At 37.4% G+C, this 25,964-nt stretch overlaps 1 protein-coding gene across 2 annotated transcripts in view; it reads left to right on the plus strand.

Annotated features, from left to right (window-relative positions):
- The window catches only part of EDIL3 (EGF like repeats and discoidin domains 3), a 421,318-nt gene that overhangs the window by 194,359 nt on the left and 200,995 nt on the right, over positions 1-25,964 (plus strand). For both annotated transcript variants that reach the window (XM_040449290.1, XM_040449299.1), the window contains one exon: positions 2,185-2,313. In XM_040449290.1, the coding sequence (XP_040305224.1) occupies positions 2,185-2,313 (129 nt within the window). The remainder of the gene's footprint in view (positions 1-2,184; positions 2,314-25,964) is intronic.

Here is a 25,964-nt window from a genome sequence, read left to right on the forward strand (position 1 = left end):
GAGAAAGAAGAGGTTCTGTGACATGATTTGCATATTCTAGCAATGGAAGAAACCTGATTCCATTTGCTACAAAACAGATCATTGGTGCAGTTCATTCTTCCTGTCTTAAACATTGGCAGTGTACCAACTGGCAGGTGTGGGTTAGTTTAATTAATATACCACACCGCACAAAACTACCTACTTAAATAAATGCATTGTTTTTAATTGATGTGAAGGTATCTGGAGAAAAATCACAGTTATACTAATTTCTTTTCACTTTTTGAAAGTTAACCCTATCAACATGATCCAGAGTTACCACAAGGTGCTGTATTTCATGCATATTCTCATTAGATTCCACAACTGTTGAATTTCATGAAATTTTAAACTGAAAGAAACTGAGTTTCAAAGACAGTTGCTGGAGAAAGCAATTAAATTTTAGTCTTGCCTCCATGCAAGACAATGTTTCTCAACCCCTAAGTGTTTCCTGTTGGATGCTCAAAGTGATGATGGTGAATTTCCTTTTCTATCTGTAAGTCTCTAAATGACCTTGTCCCATGCTTGAGGAGCCATTCACTGTTGGACTCTTCCAACAGCCTAGCCTAATGGAGCTCTCTCCCAATTGCTTCAAGTTATCACTATTCTTGTGACCAACCCTGTTGCCTCCTCTCTACTCTCTGCTGAAACCACATGCTCCTTTTGACTAATCTTCCTCCGGGACTCAGGCATTTACTTTGTCATACATAGTCACGCTGTTTAATTAATCTTCTTTCTTTTCTAATCTGAACGTCTTAACTTTCTCTTTGGTGGTTTTTCTTTCACTCATGTGTTCTAGTCTTTTTAGTTAAACAAAATTTAAAAACACAAAATTAGAGACTGCTATATATTTTTCCTTGGCCTTTCTTCATCTCGCAGTGAGACTTGATAGTTCCTTCAACGTCTCTCTTCCCTTCTTCACTATTCCTAGGCTGTATTCTGCCCTGGGTCAATTAGCATCGCTTCCAAAGAAGCAAACCGTAAGACAAAATTAGAAGTACAAAAGATTGGGTGAGAATGTCTGTGATGGACAAAGGGTGAAAGAAGCAAGAGCAGGTAGGATTAGCCTTCAGACTGTGACACAAACCTGTCACTTCCAAAAGAGAAAAGAAAGGAAGGAAGGAAGATCTGTTAAAAAAGCCTGGGACTGCCGTGCCACTTGAGAAAATCTCAGCCATACCCAAGGGGCACCCCAGAGTAGAGAATGTGCACTAGAGGAGACCTGAGTTAGGCAGGACTGGCCCAGGTCCATACCTTCATAGTGCTAATAGCTGCTTTTCTCCAAGGGAGATCAGACACCACACTTCTAGTGCCTGTTAACAGGTACCAGTAACTTTGGTAAAGTCACTTTCTCAAAGCTTAAAAATGACTATCAGCCCTTTTCCCCCTATATTTGTAACTTTTGATGAGCTACTTCTTATAGACTGGTAAAAATTGTGATTTGTAGAAGCCTGCCTCACTACAAACTCATAAATAGTCAGTAAAGGTATTGCAACCAGGTGTCCATAGTACCCTGGACTATGTGGCTACGGTCATTTGTAAGTATATGCTATTTTCACCTGCAGGTTTACAAAAGCTCTTCAGTGTTAATAACTCCAGAAATTGCCATTCAGTATTACTTTTTAAACATGCAGAAGATATTTTACAATTTGGAAACCTTAATACCGATATTTTGCTTAGTGCTAATATTGTTTTTGACTCCTTAATAAGTGACAAACATTTTTCTGGGTGTTTGATACATACAAATTCTTTTTCATCTGTATCATCACCTTTTGAGATAGATTCTAATAATTCCAACATTTAACACAGGGTGACAATGAGGTACAGAGAGGTTAGCTAAATCCTCCAAGGCCACATGGTTAGAAGGTGGCGAAACCAGGATTCAATCCCAGGCTATTAGAGCCCATATAACAACTCTATTTCCTATACCAAGAATATTCAGAAATATAAATATCTATAAATATGATATTATAGATATAGATTATATTAGATATAGATTATATCTATATTATAGATATAGATATCTATAAATATCTATAAATATTTATAAATATCTATAAATATGTATGTAATATCTATAAAACTGTGAATTGCAAAATGTTGGCCCAGTATCTACTTTAAAGCATATGTATCATGCAGCAATTGTGTTTTTTTTTTTTTTCTGCCTTTCAGGTCCCTGCATTCCTAACCCATGCCATAATGGAGGAACCTGCGAAATCAGTGAGGCTTACCGAGGGGACACGTTCATAGGTTATGTTTGTAAATGTCCTCGAGGATTTAATGGGATTCACTGTCAGCACAGTAAGTCATCCCCAGTCATTGTGCTTTTATTATTATTGATTGCAAAGTATGCAAGTCATTATCATTCTTATTGGTAGTAGACTGATAGAAGCTTCCAGCAACAGAGAACCCTGAGAGTTGAATAATGCCACCTCTCTCCCACTGAATATACCACATCTCCTGCTGAGGACTCCTGGACTATGTCTCAATCCTCCCAGTGGTATATGGGGCTAATAGCTTCATGATGTCAGCCTTTTTAAATATTGTCCAGCCATACTTGCAAAGTGTTGCCTTTTATTTTAAACTATCTGCCTCTTTCTTTCACACTTGTCCTGAAGCTATATTCTTCATGCTTCCCAGATATTATTCTGTTGATTAGCTTCAGAGATACACTCATAAAAGAAAACTGCCCACCCAGCCCTCTCAGCAATCCAGTTTCCTCCTGCTTCCAATGTTGGCATTTTTAGCACAAAAATCTTTGAAAGTTCAATAAATGTATTATCTGCACTTCTCTCTTTTATCCCCGTTCTTATTTATCCTGGGAAGTTAAACAAAATAGGACTGCTCGTGATGCTGTCTTCTTAGAAGTGTGGCTCAACAGAAACTCCAAGTGAGTGGTTGGGGGTCGTTATCTGTGGTAGGGGTGCAACAAGCAGGGAAGCCACAGTGGATGGGATGCTGTCAGGGCAGGATCTTATGGAGGATGTCCCATGTGAGCTGAGTCTTGGGAGAGGGAGAGGATTTTGATCAGAGGGAGGGGAATGCAGGAATGGTACCTGGTAGTAAGAGTGGGGAATGAATACATGAGCCCTAATTGTTGGAGTGATGGTTAAGACCATGGTGTTAGGAATGAGTAAGGCAAAGCTGGATATGTCATCTAGAGCCAGATTTCCAACCACCAGCAAACAACATAGAATGCCTCCTGGCTCTGCGACTGTGGGGGAAGAATGTACTTTTCTGGAACCTTGCCGTGACTGGGAATTTATAGTATAAGTTCTGTGCAAGACGGTTATAGTACGGTAGCATTTGTGCTCTTTACAACAGGCACCTAAACTGCCTATAATTATCTCTCAGAGCTCAGATCACCCACAAGGAACTGAGAGGCTACTGATTTTTCTCAGACTGGGTCCAGAATTGCCAAGGCTGATTCTCCCTTATTATAGCATTATTGCTCAGCATTCACACATGAACACCTCAGAACATCCCCAGATAGACAGACATGGGAGTCCAAAGTCTTGGCTGCTTTGACATTCACTTAATCCCGTAAAGAGAACATTACTAATCTTCCTTGTTTACAAATATTTGTGATATGGTGTCAGCAGGGCCTAGAGGAAGACTGTCTGGTCACCCACGTGAGCACCTCAGTTGAGCCACTTACATCCAAACACACACTTACAGAGGAATCTTCCCTTGAAATGAGAACAGAATTTTCATAATGGGAAGCTGTCAAATGTTCAGAGGCAGGAATTTCTCCCAAGGTCAGATCACCCTTCCTTTTTCTTTTCTATGCTGCAGGGCTCGAGGAGGGAGAGGGTAAGAGTATACAAGGATTCTTACTGTATTTAGAAGGCATATGTGGACCCTAATGTCACTTAAATATTTCGTATTGATGAAGTCTCTAACCCTAACCTACTGCTGATATCAGTGTGAAGTTGTGGCTGGTCCTTAAACCAGAGGTCGAGAGAGCCTAAATATAAGCTCCAACTAATAATATCTATACAATGGCATAAAATTTTTTTCACATCTCTTGGTCATCTTGTTTTCTTCATATTGTGAAGAAAAATTTAGTTTCAATTACCTTTAATAGCTTGGAAGTTCCATTGAAGACATCTGGTCATCATTTGATAGTCCCAGTATAAGGGAGGTTGACCTGGACAGGGTCCTGGAGAAGTGTCCACCTGCTTCTGACTCCCATACATGGTTAGCTATGAATTCTTTCAAGAGAACCATCAGGTTTTGAGAAATAAAGCAAACTATTCTCGCTTCCATTCTCCATGGTGGAACATCGAAGCCTTTTCTCTCCTACCTTACACTGTATTCAAATAAGCTCATTAATCCACATAATTTCTTTGAATTCCAGGGCTTATTTTGAAGCGCAAAGAAATTCTCTCCCTTATTGTACCTGGTTCCAAACAATAAATCAAGTAATTGAACTAGAAACAGATGGTGTTCGGTTCATGCAAGCTAGGAGAGTATTTTGACTAAATGGGTAGGTTGCTTACTGTACAAAGGTTATCGAGCCATTCTCTTCATAGATGAAATTGAAAAGGATTATATATTGGAAAAGTAGATTTAGAAGTTTTGGGTTCCCTGGGAGCTTTTTCAGATAGGGGAAACAAACAAACAAACAAACAAACAAACAAACAAACAAACAAACAAAAAGCAGCAATTTAATCCCTTGTAAGAACTGCTAGGTATCTGGGTTTATTCTTCACAATGGCAATAGTTTCATGGCCCAGATGTGCTCTAGAGCCTTGCTGCTCAAAGTGTGGGGTCATGCATCAGAATTGCCTGGAAGCTTGTTAGAAATGTAGATTGTCAGGACCGCTTAACTAAGTCAGAAATCTGTTTTTTCAAAATGATCCCCAGTAGACACCCACATACACACTGAAGTTTGAGAAATTCTGCACAAGACTTTCAGTAGCTAAAAGTAATTGGCATTCAGTTATATAACACCACATTAGAGGCAAAAATACTTATTATTGTTTTTGCAAATCAAGACGATATTGAAAGTCAATGAAAATAAGAAATGTACCAATAAAATATGAACATTTCATTTGGAAAAAGGATTGAAAATTTCTTCAGATAGCCATAAAAGGGGAGCTTATTAATTTAGTTCAATATGGCAGAATGTGAATTAAATATCTTTTGGAATATAGCTAAAGAAATTTAAGTTTCATGATACAGGAATGATAGATACATAATTAGTAGACTTACTTTAAGAACTGTTTTGTCAATATGTTACAAATTAGAAAAAAGTGTTTCCAGTGACAGAATTAATATTATCTACATATGATTTTTTAATAAATGGATTTTAGATTTTGGAGCAGTTTCAGGTTTACAGAGAAATTGAGCAGTGAGTTCCCATTTATCCCTCTACCTGCCTGTATTGTTGCCCCTATTACTAGCATTCGCATTAATAGGGCATATTTCTCATAACTGATAAAACAGTATTGATTATTTTGAACTGACATCCATAGTTTATATTAGGGTTCACTTTTTGTATTACACAGCCCTATGGGTTTTGAAAAATACATAATATCATGTCTACCATAGCCTCGTAAATGGTTTCACTGACCTAAAAATCTTCTGTGCTCTGTCTAGTCATCCCTTCTTCTTTTGCCAAATCCCTGGCAAGCACTGATTTTTTTTTTTTTTATCTTTGCCTCTATCGTTTTGCCTTTTCCAGAATGTCATGTAGTTGGAATCCTGCAGTGTATGTGTCTGGAATAATATAGTGTGCAGCCTTTTCTGGCTAACTTCTTTCACTTAGCAATATATATGTAAGGTTCCTCCATGTCTTAATGGCTTTAAAAAAAACCACTGAATAGTATTGCATTTTATAGATGTATCACTGTTTGTTTATTCATTCACCTATTAAAGAACACCTTAGTTGTTTTCAACTTTCTGGCAGTTATAATAGTGCTGCTATAAACATTCATGTGCAGCTTTTTCTTTTGTCTTGTGTGACAGTCTTAAACTTACCAGAGTAAATACCTAAGAGTTCAATTGCTGTGTCATTTTGTAAGAGTGCATGTAAGAGTAAGAAACCTCAGGGCCACCTGGGTGGCTCAGTCAGTTAAGCATGACTCTTGATTTCAACTTAGGCCATGATCTCATGGTTCATTAGATCAAGCCCTGTTTCAGGCTTTGTGCTGAGTGTGTGGAGCCTGTTCAAGATTCCCCCCCCCCCCCCCCCGCTCTCTGCCCCTCTCCTGCATGCATGCATGCTCCCACTCTCTCTGCCCCTCCCCTGTTTGCATGCACACCCTCTCCCTCTCTGTGTCAAAATAAATAAATAAACACTTTAAAAAAAAGTAAGAAACTTCCAACCGCCTTCCACAGTGGTTGTACCATTTTGCACACTTACCTGTGATGGATGAGAGTTCCAATGTTCTGTAACCCCATCAGCATTTGTTACTTTAGTGTTTTGGATTTTAGCCATTATGTGTGAATTTTTTTATCATGACAGTAGCAGAGGTTATAATTTTATAAGACTAATAATAATTAGTATTTTTATATAGAATTACCAAATTATACATGCTCTTAAAATTCCATAGAATAATGTGAAATACACACATGTACATATATGTATCATATCTATATACATGCTTGTGTATGTGTGTATACATTATAAAATGTAAATTATAGGGTGAATTGAGCACCAAAATTGTCTAAAGGTTAGACTTTTGAAAGGAATTTTTAAGTACACAGTTTTCTTCTGGGAGCCTCATTTTGGGCTGACTAGAAGTAATCATATTTTCTTTGTTGCCTAGTAACAAATCTAATGCCTTAGGGAAGGACGATTTCTTCATTCCCAGAACTCCTTACCACTGAATGCATTCTGTGCATTGTTCCCTATGTGTGCACAGCTCCCAGCCTTCAATTCCTGTTAAGCATAAATTTTTGTGGTTCTTATTCTTTGAGGAAGGAGAGTTGATCTAGGTGTTCACCAAGCCCTGAAATAAAAAGGACTGGTTTAAGGAAATAGCCCATATTATCAGATTAGCTGAAGACAATATGCTCTCTAGTCCCTTTTTCCACTGAAGAAATTGGCCAGAAAAACACAGAATCTAAAACTTTCCTCCTTATATGTTATGCTAACTATTTGAAACCGGTTTGCTCTTAATTTTGCACTATTGACTAATGGATTCATACATTCAACAAATATTTATTTATTTTTATTTTTTGACTCGTATCAGATATTTATTATGACTTTATGAATAGTATTAATTCTAACCTAACTTTAGAACACACTTACCAGTAATACTGACAATAAGGATTTCCATCTTTGAAATGAAGCACTTATTTGTGTCACAAACCTTGGCATTGAATTCAGCAAGGAAATCAAAGTGCTTTTTAAGATCTATGGGAAGGATTGCTTCAATGACTAAAAAAATGAAAGCACTTGAATTCCATGTGATCAAGATTAAAAAGGAAGTTGTATTCTGGGCAAGAAAGATATAGATTCCAAGCTGATGCAGCATGGGCCTATGAGTCATTTTACTTTTGTAACTCAAATATTTCCCTTTTCTCAGAGTGAGCCAATGATATTTTCCATTTTGAGGATCATGTGTAATTGGCCTAATAACATATTTGGCAATTACATGTTATCTGTGTTATGTGGTGCTTAGTAAACATACAGACTCTGGTCCCACGTCTCTCCATTGCATCAAAATCTTTGGTCAGTACCCTCAACATAGTTAAAAGCATCCATATGGTTTGTGGGTGTACCAGGCTAAGGACAACTCAAAGAATGGCCTTTACTCTCCAGTTTACACTGGGGGAAGCCTGCCATTAGGGGAGACTTCTGGATTAGGCCAGGGTTTTTAATGCAGCTGTCTCTAGCCCAATTGATGAATGATCAATTAGCACTTAATGGTTCTGTGCTTCAAAATTTCTATCCGATAATTCAATTTAACAAACACTCAGAACTTCACACTGTGTTATGTGCTAGAAATAACATGTCTATAAAAACTGGAATTAATAATCCTTTGTCCTAACTGAGGGTTGATGGAGGGAGATGGGTGGAGGATGGGCTAAGTCAGCGATGGATATTAAGGAGGGCACTTGTTGGGATGAGTGCTGGGTGTTATATGTAAGTGATGAATCACTAAATTCTACACCTGAAGCCAACTTTACCATCTATGTTAACTGACTAGAATTTAAATTAAAGCTTGAAGTAAAACATTACATACAAAAAAAGTAATAACCCTTTGTCCTGCTTCCCTAAACAGGGTACTTGTTAGTGTTAGATGAGAGGTTTGAAAACATACTTTACATATTTTAAAGGGTTAATTATCCCTGATGGTCTAATAATTTTAAATATAATGGGGATTCCCATTGATCTTTAATTTTTCCCTTTCTCTAAAAACATTTTAATTGTAATTTTTTTAAGGAAAAAAATGAGTGGGGGCCAACGGGGAGCTCAATTCACAGCTTTATGCTTTTCTGTAAGAATTCTTGTCTTAACATCCCTGATTCTTATAAGTAATTATTATTTTTAAAAATTACTCTTTCTACTTTTAGCTTAATGGCCTCTTTACTTTAACTTTCCACTGAAGGATCAGTTTGCCCTAATAAAGTATTTACTTGAAAACTGTGCGGAAACTTTACCTGGAGTTATTACTGACACCTGCAATCCATGTAACTACACTAGCTAAATCAAGACCTCTAAAGAGACTTCCAAAATAGACTTGTTTCAAACTCCAAAAGATTTTCTGACTGTGGGTTGAAATTTCTAACTCTACTGCTCACCAGTGACTTTACAGGTCAGTGTTGGGCGCCTTAACTGTGTAAGCCAAAGGTTCTCCAACTTACTGTACAGCTGGGACTACAGATAAATATTCAGATTTCTCTTGCTTATCCGTAGATATTCCAATTTAATATATATATAATTGTGGATCCAGGTCTGTTAATAAGCACCCTCCTGAAACTGATGCAAATTATTCTGGAACACTGATTCTCAACTGTGGCTGCACATTAGAATCACTTGAGGACCTATGAAAAATACAGATGCCTGGCTCCCACCCCAGAGACTATGATTTAATTGGTCTGGAATATGGCGTTAAGAGTTTTGAAATCTCCCCAGATTATTCTAATGTACAGCCAAGGCTGGGAATCAGTGTTCTAGAACCATATTGTGAGGAATTACTATACCTTTAAGAAACTAAGCAGAAAAATACTTAAAAAGAAGCCAAGTTTAGGGTACACAAACATAATCCCACACTAAATGTATAATCATGCAACTTTATTGAATTTTGTCATTTTCAACCATTTACAGCAAGAACTGATTGAAAGAATCAGTCCAGAGAAAGATATTGGCTTATTGTTTGTAAAATATGTTACCCCCCCTCCACCCCCACCCAGGGGCTCCTGGGTGGCTCAGTCAGTTAAGCATTCGACTTTGGCTTAGGTCATGATCTCATAGTCCATGAGTTCGAGCCCCACATCAGGTTCTGTGCTGGCAGCTCGGTGCCTGGAGCCTGCTTCACATTCCGTGTCTCCCTCTCTCTCTGACCCTCCCCCCGTTCATGCTCTGTCTCTCTCTGTCTCAAAAATAAATAAACATTAAAAAAATTTTTTAAATATGTTATCCCTTAATCTATCAGAGTTCCAAGGCATTTTAATTTTTGTGTTTTCATCCTTTTCAGGAGCCTTACAAAGAGCACTGAGATACGTATAATGGATATTTATACTATTCAAATATAGACATAATTTGTGATTTTTGCAATGAGATATTTGCATATTCACAAACTCAAAATATTTGAAAATTGCCACTTTTAATAACAGTTAAACATTTTTCCCATTGCTTATTAAAAGAAATTTGTCAAGAAAACAAATCTCGACAAAAAAGATGTTAAACAAATTTTGCTAGAAAATTATACACATGAAAGTGTTGTGTTTATACTAATAGGCCTGACCTTCTAGAACTGATTCATTCATGATTATATAAAGGATGTCCAGGAATATAGGTGGTACCACAAATACAGTTTAAAATATGTTTTTTTGCATGTAACAGGTTTCTCACCTTGGGCTCTTAACATTGATTTCCACATTCCTGTCCTGTAAACTATCATTGTCCATCCCAGTGACCCATGTAAGGCCTCATTCTCCCCTGAAGCTTTACCCAATCCTGTCAGAAGTAATTTATTTATTTAAACATTTAATAAATATTTTGGGGGGAGCTTACTTATTATTTTGCCAGGTTGCCAACATGTGCTTAGGAAAGTATATAAGCTCCCTGACTCTGCTGCTTGGTCCCATCTTGAAAATACTGTTAACAAGTAGGCTACTTTGTCCTCTGCTGGTGGCCCTCCAGGCCCTTGAAACTGTACATGGTCTGAGGCTATATCAGCCATTTTGATGACATTGGGATACTCTGTGTTCCTTAGGGCTGGAAAGTCATGTGACTTTTTTTCAGAGACTCACACATCCTTTTATACACACAGCTGCTCAGCCTAACAGCTCTTTCATTCAGGGTCAAACTGGCACCTGAGGGGACACCATGGCCATACCTCTCTTATTCTCATCTCTACCATTTTTCCCAGAGAGACTTTTTGCAGACTCATTTGGCTTTAATCAGTTATGAAAGCAATAGCATCTGTGCACATTGGCTCCATAAGGCTCTGAAGCCTACTCATCCAACAGATATATGTTAACTCCTTGCTCTGTGCCAAGCACTGTTATGGACACTAGGATACAGCACTGATCCAAAACAACCAAGTCGCTGGTATCTTAAGACTTCCATTCTAATGGGGAAATGGGTAATAAAAACTATGGTACATACATTTACCATATGGCCCAGCAATTGCCCTCTTGGGCATTTATCCCAGAGAAATGAAAACTTGAGTTCACACAAAAATATATAAGTGGTTGTTCTTAGGAGCTTTATGGATAATAGCTAAAAATAGGATCAGCCAAGATGTTCTTCAACAGGTGAATGGTTAAACCAACAGTGGTACATACATTACTCAGCAATAAAGGGGAAGCAACTGCGGACACATCCAATAACTTAGATAAATCTCCAGGAAATTAAGCTGAGTGAAAAAATGCCAGTCCCAAGAGAATACATACTAGATGACTCTAATTATATAACCTTTGTGAAATAGCAAGAATTTAGAAACAAAGGACAGACTAGTAGTTTTCAAGTGTTAGAGAAGAAGGGAGGGGGATGGATGTGCTTATAAAAGGATATGAGGTATTTTTGTGGTTTTGGAACTCTTTAGTATGTTGACTGGGATGATAGATGCACAAACTTACATATGTGATAAAACTGTATAGAATTACTTACATTTAAACAAATGAGTAGAAGCAAAACTGGAGAAATAGGAATAAGACTGATGTAGTAATGTCAATATTTTAGTTGTGATTTTATATTATGGTTTTGCAAAATGTTAACCGTTAACCATTGAGAGGAACTGGGTAAAATGTACGTGGGATTTCTTTGTATTTTTTCTTTTTCTTTTTTTTTACAAATGGATGTGAATTTACAATTATGTCAACAAAAATTTCAATTAAAATGATTAATGTAGCACTATATAATATCAAGTATTGATGCATACTATAAGGATAAAGACAAAGAGCAGAGGTGTTTGAGTGCTATTTTAAGGCATGGCCAAGGAAGTTTTCTCCCAGCAGCTAACTTTTCTGTGGAGGCTGTAAATGAAGTTAGGGAGTTAGGCAAGTTAACAGAGAATAGTAAATGCTAGAGTCTTAAGAAGGGTATATACCTGGAGTATGGTGAATAATGAGGAGACGGGTGGAAAAGAGGCCTGAGAGGCCTGATAAGCCAGAGGGAGGACTTTTTACTTTGTTTATAATTGTGAAAGGGCATCTTTGGAGGGTGAAGAGCAATAAAAAGTATGCTAACTAACTTCTGTTTGGAGAGTACCTCTGGCTGTTGATGAACAGGCTGTGTTGGAGGCAAGATTGGAACAGCTGAGACCAGCTGGGAGATGATGGTGGCTTGGACTGAGGTGGTAATGAGGACATGGGAAGAACTAAACAGTGTTCAGAATTGGAAACTGGTTTGAAGTGGATTCCACTAGGATCATAAATATTTGTTTTTTGCCAGTGAATTTCAGTAACATTATAACTTTTTTCACTTAAATTTTGCCATAGACTGGGGCTGTATAATACACTGTTACATTTTCCAGTATGCAATATTATTGACATTTGTTTGTAGCTTTTAACAGCATCATTAGCATAGAATCTAACTTTTAAAGATGAAAAAAGATGTGTAGTACAAACACACATATAATCAATGCCTTTAATATACATGATTTTACTTAAGATTATAAATTTTCAAATTTTGGTATTCTTAAAGGACTCATAAGATTGGTTGTCTTTACATGTATTTATCTTTCACATTAGCTAAGTCATAATGGTCGGATTCAGTATATTTTAAAGAAAACATAATAGAAGTGATATGGAAATCATCACTAATATAATTACATACTAAAATATAATACTGATTCTGAAAAAGAGGACATCATTGGTAAATCTGGAAATCACAGTTGCATTGAGTGGATATTTACTAACATCAGCCTTTAAAATGTATCTTGATTGATTTTGCTCTCACAGTTCCCGGTTGATTTTGCAATCATGCCATAGCCTATAAGCTTAGAAAAATTTAAGGCAATATATGCCTTGGAAATAAATTATCCTTGGATATTCAGGAAGTTGTAATCATTTTATAAGATAACATCTTAAACGAGAACATTTCTAAATGTAACTTCTTCCCCTCAACCATATATAAAAAAGGGTCCTTTTCGTGATAAGTAAATGATTTGCTTGTGACTCTTTCCAAATAAAATGAGTATAGTTTATTTATTGATTTATTTTTAAATGTTTATTTATTTATTTTGAGAGAAAAAGAGAAAGCAAGTGTGAGCAGGGGAGGGGCAAAGAGAGAATCCCAAGCCAGCTCCGTGCTGTCTGCACGGAGCCTGATGTGGGGCTCCATCTCATGACTGGATCATGACCTAGGATCTCACAACTATGAGATCATGATCTGAGCCGAAACAAGAGTTGGGTGCTTAACTGACTAATCCACCCAGGTACCCCTGAGTATAGTTTATTGAAAGAAGGATGGCATGAAGCAGGTTGAGAATTCACTGTAGAGGAGACCCAAGCTTTGATTTCTTATATGTTTTTAACAAGTCATATCAACTTGAACCAATGATTATGCTGAGCCTTGGCTTCCTCATGCGTAAAATGGAAATAACTGGGCCCTTAGCCTTCTTTTAGGTCCAGATTGATGACATCCAGACAATTTAAAGTATACAATGTTACATACAATTAGAAGTTCTATACCTTCATAAACATGACTGGTTTTCAAAATACTTTTTCCTTAATTATGGTAAAAGAAATTGGGACTAAAATAAAACTAAAGTAAATACTGATTTTTATCTGAGCTAAATTTGCAGCAGAGAGGATGGGAACAATAGATGTCTCGATTTAAAAAGTAAAGTCTTGGGTGCCTGCGTGGCTCAGTCAGTTAAGCATCTGACTTTGGCTCAGGTCATGGTCTCACGGTTTGTGGGTTTGAGCTTCGCGACAAGCTCTGTGCTGACAGCTCAGAGCCTGGAGCCTGCTTTGGATTCTGTGTCTCCCTCTCTCTCTGCCCCTCCCCCACTCACACTCTGTCTCTGAAAAATAAATGTTCAGAAAATTTAAATAAATAAATAAATAAATAAATAAAGCAAAGTCTTGTAATCAAGAGTGTGTATCTTCTTAATAGCTGGGGTGAGAGAGAGGTAAACAAGGAAGGGGGTGGAGGGAAGGAGGGAGAATGGGTGAGAGAAAGAGAGAGAGAGAGAGACAGGGAGAGAGAGAGAATGAAAACATGTCAGTGCTATTTTTCCAATTGTTTGGTTTTCAGTGAAACTCCTTAGAAGATTTGTCTGTACTCAGTGTCTCCTGTATGCTCTGTGATTATTTAAAGACCATAATATCCAGATTCTGATCACTTCCTACACGTCCACTTTTTTCCCTACGGCACTATGATCCATTAGTACGTACTCAAATGATTGTGCTATCTCTACATTTGTCTCTCGTGTATTTCTAAAACAACAGCCAAAGTGATCCTCTTAAAACACAACTCATATTAGGGCATTTCTGGGTACAACACCACCCTCACACACACACACACACACACACACACACACACACACACACACACACGTTTCCTACTTCACTTGGAGTAGAATCCAACCTCATATAGCAACCAAGAGACCAACGTGTTCTGTTCCTGCCATCTTGGATCTTCCCAACCATGTTCCATCATGCTGATTCCACTTGGGTCACACCATTTTCCTTGCTCTCTGCAAACATGCCAAAGCTGCTTCCAGTGTGGGGACTTTTCATTTGTGTTCACGTAAGCCTCTCCTTCCTAGATAACCATGAGGCTTGCTCCCTTTCTTATCAGATCTTTGCACAAGTGATATTCTCAGAGTGTTCTTCTCCAACCAGCTTGAATAAAATGTGGTATTGTAAAACCTTCCTTCACTTTCTCTCTAATCCCCATTCATCATATTATCATTTATTTTTTAGAACTCCACACCACCTGACATATTATGTATTTATTTTTTATTATTTTTCTCTCCTCTAGAAAGTAAGCTTCCTAAGAGTGAAGACTTGATTCATTTACTTGTTCCTCTTTTTCAATGCCTGAAAAGCTCATAGTAGGTGCTCAATAAATATTTGTTAAATAAATAAGTGAATAACTGCAACTTTAATCTGTTAACCAATCTACTGTTAATGTATTGTCTACTAATATCTGTCTTCCATAATGTTGGGCTTTGTGAAGATAAAAAACAAACAAACAAGCTCTGCAAAACAGTGTATGCCTGCAATAGCTTATGAAGTTACTGTGGATAAACCCACTCCTTCATCTAATGAAAGTCCTGTGACCAAATAAGTTTGGGAACACTGTACATTTTTTTTTCCTCCTTTTGGAGATGGTCAGTGTTCATTAACTTCTTGAAAGCTCTGGTGAGCCCTGGAGCATATAAAAAATGATAGATAAATAATTGTTACATGATTTTAAAAGCTTGTTTAAATTTGCTCAACTCGATTACCTGGAAAACATGGGAGTGGGAGAGCAGGAATAGCATTGAAAGCTCAGACGGAAACTTTCAACTTTAGGCAAAAGAGAGAGGATGGATGAAATTAAAGTGAGGTAGAGATGTGAGAAGGTGTGGGGCTCAAGTGAACGGTAAATATGGAAGTGGCAGCTGGGGTGAGGTTGAAAATTAATTCAGGGATCCTTTTCATCTGTTAATATGCTCATTTTAATGCGTCAACACAAAAGGAGGAAAGTCACCCCACACATACTTGTCTATAAGCATTGATTCAGCACCTAAAATTCTCCCCAGAAATAGTGAGTAGTTTAGTGTTGCCTTGCTCTGGTGACTTCCCTTGTCTGAGAGATGGAGGGATGAGCAGTGCTTCCCATCAAGATTATTGAGAGAGCCATTTGCCACTTTTGTTTCTAGACTCTGTGCCATTATTTGTGGTTTGCAGTCAGCCCACTCTTTGCCTTCGAGTCACTTTTGTTCATATACATTCTTACCAGCTCAGTCCATTATCTGCTGCCTTCTCCCAGTTGTATATGCTTTAATGCTACCTCTCTTCAGACTGAACAGGGGTCCTTGGTGAGCTATATTCTCACAGCCTAGGCAGTGAATCCTTCAAGAGTAATATGGTAAGACAGGAGCCAGCAGCACTCATGAGAGTGCTTCTGGGAGAAATGAGTCCTGAGAACCTGTAGTCACACATAAAAGGTAAGCACAGTAGATGGTGGTTATGCCACACATCAGACAACTCTGAATATGCTCTTTCCGGACTGGTGCCAATTGTATAGCTGCTTTCTTTATAGAATTCAACATCATCTGGTAGGTAAAGGTATGAGGATAGTTAACTGCGAAGATCTTGCATTTGCCTTTCCACGTGCATATTAGATTATAAAGGCCTTGAGGGCAGGGGTCTAGGTGTATGGCTTCTTTGCTAGCCTTTGCACAATAAGAGACACAGAGACACATTTAGGGCCAACAGCTCCATAAGTTGAACCTTATCATTTGCCAAAACCTGGCCCTGAACTAACTTCCCTACTTTTCTTTTTTTCCATATTCCCTTTTAATACCACATCGCCCACTTAGCCACTTGTTCTTTTTCCTTTGTGTCCCTTGATTGCCCATTGTGCTGCTTTTACTAATGTGCTTTCCCTGACAGGGAGAACTTTCCTTTATGGCTCATCTATAAGACCAGGTGCACATCCTCCAGGAGCCCCTTCATGATTTCCACTCCTGTAAGCAAGAAAGCCACGCTACTTTCTACCTTGATTGACAGTTATTTCTCCATTTGGTTTACCTTCTTTTGTATTTATTTGTATATTTCTCATCACTCTGGGTAGCTTAAAGACAATGTGCACCTGAGTCATCGTGGATTCCTGATCATAACCTAGAATCGTGCCTTGCAGATCACAGATATTCAAAATACAGTTGATAAATGAATGACTAGTAAGAGCTCAGCAAACACTTGCTTATTGTTTGACTACCAAAATAGAAACCTAGAGAAAACCATGGGGAATTGCAACAGAGACAATTGCAATTATTCTGTCTCTTGAACTAGACCTGTTGGGGTTATTTGACCTAATTTGGAAGAGTTATGTGCTTATTTTACATACCAATTTATCCCTCAAATCTAGTAGGTTTACAGTAAATATTTGTTGAATGAATGACAAGATGCCTAGTATCAGGGTATTATTTATACATTTTATGTAATCTCGGGGAAGTACATATTTCTTTTTTCTGAGGTACAGTTTTGCTCGGTGTTATCAGGTACTGAGAACTATAGAGGCTATTTTGCTTATCTGACAATGACAAACTTAATGTTCAAATCCAGTAAGTATTCCATCCTAGGATCATGTTATTCCCATTCTACTATATGCTTTTAGATATCTCTTTTTATTTTTAACTTCCTTAATGTGTAGAGATTTTACTGCAAGCTGTTTCAACTGCTTTTGGGGGAAAATCAGAGTATATATTAAAAATAAATAATATTCCAAATTCTTCTCAATTGCCTCTGCATATACAATGAGAACAACAAACACAGTACAACATGTCCAACGGTAAAGATAAATCCCTTAAGGCCAGCTTCAGGGTCCAAATCATCCTTTTGTGGAGGTTGGGAAATTACTCCAAATTTCTATGGAGCTATATAAATGACTCATCATATTTGAATAGAGTAGCCCATGGAGTCCACTTCAAAGTTGATAAGATACCATTTTTGTGACAATACTATGCTAGCATTTTTCAGAATTGTTTTTTGTGTCTTCACTTAGGATAAAATTCATTGTATATTTGCAAATCTATACACATGGATTTTAATTTTAGTTGTGGTTTCTTTTTCCTGTTGTTGCTGTTGGGTTTCATGTGTTTTTTTTCTTGTTTTTGTTTTTGTTTTTTGCTGAAATTTGCCATGTGCCTTTTTCTCTCTGTAAAAGATGACAATGTCCATGTTAATGCATTACTGCCAACATTACCATAATTATATAGCTGGGTTGACTCAGGATGACTATTATCTCTGGTTAATCTTTTAAGTCTGGACTTAAAAGTTTCTGGACTATCAATTGCCTTTTTATTTTTTTTTAAATTTTTTTTAACGTTTATTTGTTTTTTTTTTTATTTATATATGAAATTTATTGTCAAATTGGTTTCCATACAACACCCAGTGCTCATCCCAAAAGGTGCCCTCCTCAATACCCATCACCCACCCTCTCCTCCCTCCCACCCCCCATCAACCCTCAGTTTGCTCTCAGTTCTCAACAGTCTCTTATGCTTTGGCTCTCTCCCACTCTAACCTCTTTTTTTTTTTTTCCTTCCCCTCCCCCATGGGTTCCTGTTAAGTTTCTCAGGATCCACATAAGAGTGAAACCATATGGTATCTGTCTTTCTCTGTATGGCTTATTTCACTTAGCATCACACTCTCCAGTTCCATCCACGTTGCTACAAAAGGCCATATTTCATTTTTTCTCATTGCCACGTAGTATTCCATAGTGTATATAAACCACAATTTCTTTATCCATTCATCAGTTGATGGACATTTAGGCTCTTTCCATAATTTGGCTATTGTTGAGAGTGCTGCTATGAACATTGGGGTACAAGTGCCCCTATGCATCAGTACTCCTGTGTCCCTTGGATAAATTCCTAGCAGTGCTATTGCTGGGTCATAGGGTAGGTCTATTTTTAATTTTCTGAGGAACCTCCACACTGCTTTCCAGAGTTTTTTTGAGACAGAGAGAGACAGAGCATGAACGGGGGAGGGTCAGAGAGAGGGAGACACAGAATCCAAAACAGGCTCCAGGCTCTGAGCTGTCAGCACAGAGACCCGACACGGGGCTCGAACTCACGGACCGCGAGATCATGACCTGAGCTGAGATCGGCCGCCCAAACGACTGAGCCACCCAGGCGCCCCTCAATTGCCTTTTTAAATTATAAACTCATTTAAGGCATTTAGTATATTTTTTCCTGGATAGCCTCATGTATCAAAAACTAAAAAAAATGTGAAATTGTTTTATTTCTTTGGGGTAGTTTAACTCTTAATTGGCTCTATTTTTAATTGATATATCATGCTCATAGGAAACATAATTTATTTCAATTTTTCTGAGGATAGTCTTCTAAGAGTGTAAATGATATTTTTATCTGAGAACATAGTCTTTTTCTCTTTCAGGGCATTTGAATTGAAGCAAAATATTTATTGCCAGCTATCTTTCTGCTGTAGTTTATGACCTGCCATTCTCAAATGGTTCAGAGAATATATTTTAAATGAACCTCCTGGCCATTTTCTGTTTTTCAGAGACTTTGGGCATGATTTGGTTTTGTCATTCAAAAGTACAGTCACACTTTAAGGTTCAAATTTCTTGCCCAACTTTTATTTGAAAGCTTTCTCACGTACAGAACTTGGGAGTCTTGGTGGATTTAAAAGTAGACTGTCTTGTTTCCTTAAATATTTCCTTTTAAAAAACATGATTGATATTAAGTGCATTTTTACTGTTAAAGGAAACAGGGACCATGGGAGATCAGAAAGAAATAAAACACTAAGTTTTTCCTTTATTATTTGTAATGACTTCTTGTATGCAATTATATACACACTGGTGATTTCACACCTGCCTGGACATGTCCAAAAACAAGAGGCTATGACTGAAACTGCAGTATGGAGCAAGGGCAAGGAGTAGTTTGATCAGCAGACTATACTTTTAGGATATGGCAGGGAAACTGTGTGCATTTCCTGTGGGCCCGATGTGAACCTCTCAAAACCAAGCAGCTGTGTTATCTTAGGAGAGATGGAGCCCAAGGACAAAGGCCAGAGAATCTCCCTGGCTCACCAGAGTGGTGGTCCCCAGGGAACCAAGAGGCAGAGGATAGTGACCTGTCAGAGAAGGCGGCTGAGACAAGGCATTTCTCAGAAATGAGCTATCTTCAGAAAACCCACAAAATTGCCCCAGGAGACAATGAACCCACAATGGTACATTCAACACATCACCAGTGTCACCTTTCAGCCTGACCATCAAGGAAGACCTTTCCTCTTGTCTACTCTACGAAGGCGTGGATGGGGCAAGGAGTTGATGGGCACTAAGGAGCTTGCGCACCCGCCTTCAAGATCTAGGTTTCCCCTTCTAGGCCATGCTCAAGGTATTCAGGCCCACAGGATACCATGTCCAAATGACACCAAGCTGACTTCCAGGGCCTATCTGGGCCTCTTCTTCATATCTGCCCTGTTGTGGATGAACTGAGTTACTATTGTGCACACCCTTCAGCTAAGTGATAGGCCATAGAATAGCTGTCTACTGGACGAAGAAGATGTTTGGGCTGAGTTACCCATTAACAAGGGTGGACTGAAAGCCCTTTTCCCTGGGGTCCTCACATTGTTTTAGGAAACTCTGAGGTATCTGTGAGTTCTAAATATAAACCTAGTCCTTCACATCATTAGAAATGTAGGAGAATACACACACATAGAGACACACACAAACACACCTGCACACACACACGATTTCATGATTTATTAACCTTATTTATAACTTTTAAATACTTACACATGTAAAAGAGTTGCCCTTTTGCCCAGGCCCTGCTAGTCTTAGGAGAGGGCCTGCTCTTTCCTTGCTTTCCTTTCGTTTTCCCTTCCTTTTATTTCCTTTCCTTTCCCTAATCTGGGGAAGAAATTTCCAAAGTGGATATGCTTATGGATTTTTAGATGCTATAAGACTGAACTTAGTTTTGTATGCAAAATGTAAATGACTGCTTGTTTGTTAACTGAAAGAAAGCTAAAGGTACCTTTAGCTTTAAGAAAGGTACCTTTCTTACCTAAAGGTAACCAGGAAAACTGTGGAAGCAATGCTTCAAGATTTGATTCAATGATAGGGAGAAATAAATATCTAGTATTAGGAAAGGGTGTTTTTGTTTTACGTATTATATACTGGGAAATTCTCTGGTTAATGAAGAACCCAGTGTTCATTTTTTGGTTTGGGTGAATCATTCCCTTATATTCAGTCACCCTGTGATCTGAGTGTCTGGCAAATATATAGGCTTGAATATATAACTTTAGTAATACCAAACCCAGTTTTTAAAAAGGCATTTGTCGGGGGCGCCTGGGTGGCGCAGTCGGTTAAGCGTCCGACTTCAGCCAGGTCACGATCTCGCGGTCCGTGAGTTTGAGCCCCGCGTCGGGCTCTGGGCTGATGGCTCAGAGCCTGGAGCCTGTTTCCGATTCTGTGTCTCCCTCTCTCTCTGCCCCTCCCCCGTTCATGCTCTGTCTCTCTGTGTCCCAAAAATAAAAATAAACGTTGAAAAAAAAAAATTAAAAAAAAAAAAGGCATTTGTCCTTAAGCTAGCCTGAAAAATGTTTGGTATTTTTTTTTTCTCCTTAACTTAGAAATACTTCATTATATGTGAAAGGTTGAGGGGCACCTGGGTGGCTCAGTTAGTTAAGTGTCCGACTTCAGCTTAGGTCATGATCTCATAGTTTGTGGGTTCAAGCCCTGCATTGGGCTCTGTGTTGACAGCTCAGATCCTGGAGCCAGCAATGGATTTTCTGTCTCTCTCTCTCTTTTGCCCCTCACCTGCTTATGCTCCCTCTCTCAAAAATAAACATTAAAAAAAAAAAAAAAAGGATTGAAATAACAAAAAATCTAATTCTGTTTTCCGTTATCATGCCTTAGGAGTTGTAAATAGAGTATGGTTTGATGCTTAAAAACAAATGGGACATATGTTAAATCCCCAGATCCATCCTCGTGGACACTTTACTTGTAGTGTAATTGTTTTCCTGTTGAGGTGCATACACCTTATAAGAGTGCAGGGAAAATCTTCCGATGCGTGCAAAGAAAATAAGAGAATTTACTTTTATATTTATTTGTTAACAATTACGCATATTAATTTTACTACTATTTGCCACATAGATTGACAAGGTACCTCACTGCATTTGTTTGTCAGAAGGACACTAGTACAGAGGTTCATAGGGAAAAGTACGAGTTCTACAAAGCAAAATACTTCTCGCAGCGTGCAACTGCTGTGTTATGTTTTTTGGAGTGGTTCCTATAAAACTTTATTTATGGATGCTGAAATTTGAATTTTATATAATTTTCCTTTTAAACGATTAAAAAATGTAAAAACCATTCGTAGGTTGCAGGTCACACAAAACACAGGTGGCAGGCCTGATTTGGCCTCCATAATTCACAGACCTCTGCCTTAGTGGAAATTTAAGCCAAGTTTTTTAGGCAATTGTAAGACAACTATTTGAACCATCTTGAGGAAGTTAAGAATCTCAGCTTTTGGCCTTGATAGACCTCAGAATGGAGCTTTCTCCTCCTGCCCGTGGGTTGACAAACAGCAGCACATAATCCTTTGGCTCTTTTCTTTGATTTTTTAAATTTAAATTCAAGTTAGTTAACATACAGTGTAGTCTTGGCTTCAGGAGTAGCACCCAGTGATTCATCTCTTATATATGACATCCAGTGCTCATCCCAACAAGTGCCCTCCTTAATGCCCATCACCTACCTCCAGCAACCCTCAGTTTATTCTCTGTATTTAACAGTCTCTTATGGTTTGCCTCTCTGTTTTTACTTATTTTTCCTTCCCTTCCCTTACGATCATCTGTTGTGTTTCTCAAATTCCACATATGAGTAAAATGATATGATACCTGCCTTTCTCTGACTGACTTAGCATAATACCGTCTAGTTCCATCCACATTGATTAACCCTCACCAAACCACACTGGCCTGAAAAAAAAAATATGCAGAGAAATGTCAGATTGGAGAAAATACTGATAATGGGGGAAAACGGCAGCCAGCAATTCTTCTCCTAATATGAGCTAAGCACAAAACATGAGATAAAGCAGTGTTAAATTGATCACATCTAACAGGAGGTTAGCCTCCTAAATTGAAATTATCAACATGATATATACTATATTTTTACTTCCACCATTATGTTTATGAACTCACCCAGAGTGAATACAATGTTTCAGGATATTAATGATAATATGAAGCCATCACAATAAGCAAGATGCTTTAAAAATGTTTACTGCAACATTTTCTCATTATTTTCAAAATTTACATTTTCTATATGCATTTTAAAAGGTACACAATATGTTCATTTAGTAATACTTGTATATAACCTACAAATACTTAACCAGACATTTATTACGAGTACATGCCACAATTAAAATTTTACTGATAGAAACACATGATTGAGAATTTTGAGACCATGGTTAGAAAGGACTAGAGAATATTTAACATTTTTGAAAGAAAAAATGTACTTAAACATATGAGTTCGTGTAAACTTGAACTTGTAAGAGTAATCAACAAATGAATGTCTTACATTTATGTTCACTCGTTTCTTCTGCTTCTAGCTAACCCAAAAGACACTGTTTCCTACCTACAGATTTGCTGTCTACTTATGATTATTGAGACAATATGAAACCTCAATGAGAGAAATTTGTGCACCCTAGGAGAAACACTTGTGCCAATGTCTGTACCCTGGCTTTCATATAGTGATTTAGTATGAGCTAAGTCATAAATGCACTGTTTATTTATAACAGATAGCTAGTTGCCTTTTAACTTTTTCTGTTAATGGAAGTTTCTACCCATTAATTTGTATTGCAGAGTGGCATAAAGTGGATCTCTGGAGATGCCCGTGGCTAAAATGTTTCCACTTGGTTGGGCATGTACAGGCAAGGGGGACGTCATTAAAATATAATAAAAGTGTACATTGTTTCTTTTTATTGTTCTGTTTGTTCTTTTGTTATAGGCACCACAGGGGAAGTTTTTATGCATTTTGTAATAAATGAGTTGGAGGGGATATAAAATGACTGTAGATATTTGGGGGAATAGATTATGATTATTAGATCAATACCTTCTATACTAAGAATGAAACTGAAATGCACAAGCACAGAATGACAGGATGAATTACTTGACCTGAAGGTTTCAAAATTAAGGTAAACAACTTGTTACAGAAAATGGAGAATTTATCACAAAAATACATTTTTTTCGAAGTAATAGTTTTCTACACATCTGAGGATAAAAGTTTCAGGACATAAAACCAAATATTTTTATATTTATGTATTCTTCTATTTTTATTCAATTTTACCATGTAATTGAGGGATAAATAGCAAATAGATGCAAAGCTTACTTTATAATAAGGCAGTACTATGCACTACATAACTATGGAATATAAATGTATTTTGTATATGCTAGAAGCACTTTAGAATTATGTTTTAGTAATCGATGTTTTTCTGTTTTGACGTTCTGAATGCTCTTTCATCTCTCAGGTATTCTATTTTGTAGCATAATTCAGGGCATGTCTCTGAGAGAAAGCTGACATATTTAGATATGTATGAGTGCAGCTGAATTTTTGCATGTTTTGCTAGGGGAATTGGATAAATTATTTTCCCAGTATTCACTTTAATTTCCTTCAGTGCAGATAATATTCTTTAAAATATCAGAGCAGTGTTCACTTTCAGAATTAAGAAGTAAATTGGTAAAACCCTTAAGGTTACCTATTTTTGTGAATTCTTAGATGAAAGTAGGAAAATGAGAATGCTGAAATGTTACTTGACTCTGTCCAATATAATTGATAGACTTATAAACCAGTCCGATTTCAATTTATTTTTGCTCTTACTTAGTAGGACATCTGGTTTTACAAATATATTCTTCTTTTATTTTGCATCATACATAATGAAGCTTGTTGTGCCTAACGCTTTTGTCTGTATACTATTTTAATGCTTTCATTATATGCAGCATGCTGTTTCATTAGAGAAACACTTCTTTGTTCAGTAATATATTCTAGCTCTCATGGTCTAGAAAATTTCAGAAGCATCTACTTTTATTTGTGACCAAAATATGCAATGCTTTAAGGCTGAAGGATTGTTTTATTCCAAATACCTCTTCGAATATTTATGCATTTTGTAAGTTGTGCACTTAGCTTTCTGTATTCTATTATTTTTCATTCGTAACACATCTCTTTAGGAAGTAATTACAAGGAAAAAGCAAATTTGCTAACAAGAATTCACAAGAATTAAAAAATACTCATCACCTTATTCTATATCATTCTCTTTACAGTTTTCCTTAAAGAGATCACGCAGATTGGCACCTCTGCCCTGGTCAGGAACACTGAGTTATACTATGTGGGCGGAATGTAAAGGGCTCGAGAAACTGACTTGGAAAAAAACATAGAACCAGACTTTGTAATTTTACAAATTATGTTGAATTTAGAGAATTTTAACATTCATGAAAATAGAGTGTGAGTAAATGATGCCAGAACCTGTGTATGTGTGTGCACAGGTGTGTGTATCTTTTTCTTTTAATTGAAGAAGTTCCGGGGCGCCTGGGTGGCGCAGTCGGTTGAGCGTCCGACTTCAGCCAGGTCACGATCTCGCGGTCCATGAGTTCGAGCCCCGCGTCGGGCTCTGGGCTGATGGCTCAGAGCCTGGAGCCTGTTTCCGATTCTGTGTCTCCCTCGCTCTCTGCCCCTCCCCCGTTCATGCTCTGTCTCTCTCTGTCCCAAAAATAAATAAAAACGTTGAAAAAAAAACTTAAAAAAAAAAAAAAAGAATTAGTAACATGAGTAAATCCTCCACTTTGTTTTAAAGAAAGAACCAAAGGGTTATATAGAGATTCTTGTCAAATACTCCTCAGCTTTTTAATAGAATCAGACTGGCGAAGGAAATATCCTCAGAACTTTATTAAGTACCTGTTCTTCTTTTTTCTGCTGAGAAGAATTACATAAAAAATTATGGATCTGGTTAACTTCTGGCATAAAATGTTTGATAATGATGGTACTTGGAGGGGAAAGCCCAAGTGTGTTTAACTTCTTTTCTCTTTCTGTCTGTATGACATGTGTCGATGGTACTCTGGTCTGGTGTCTCAAATGAATATATGTTGAAGAAAGGTTTTGTCTAGTGGATGCTAGATTTTTAAAAAGAATAACTTCTCCTGAAGCTTTCCTAAACAATCTCTGGGACTGAGTTTATTGCTCTCTCAGGGAATATGCTCTTCTGTAACTTTACTGAGCAGTCAGAAGAAATTATTTTCTGTTTGGGGCTGCCACCCTCCCCAGAGGGCCATCTTTAAGTCAAGGGATGATGGTAGAAGGTTGGTTTCAAAATGCTTAAAAAGCTTCTTCATTACCAACCTTGGAGTAAACAATGAACATTTTAGTTAAATTGGGAAAAAGGATACCCTAATGGATGGATTGTCTCCTTTTTGTTTCTATGTTTCTATGTTTTCTATGTTTCTAACTAACTAATTAACATGTGTGTGTATATAATTTAAATTTAGCCTTTCAAGATAGCAAACTGAATATACATATTTACCATAGTTTTATTTTCAAATCTTATTGAAGTGACAGCAAAAATTAAATAAAAAGGAATCATTTTTAATAGTCTAAAAATCTTGAGAAA

The sequence above is a fragment of the Herpailurus yagouaroundi genome, unplaced genomic scaffold (genome assembly GCF_014898765.1).
Source record: "Herpailurus yagouaroundi ecotype Mexico unplaced genomic scaffold, PumYag 29, whole genome shotgun sequence".
NCBI lineage: Eukaryota > Metazoa > Chordata > Mammalia > Carnivora > Felidae > Herpailurus > Herpailurus yagouaroundi.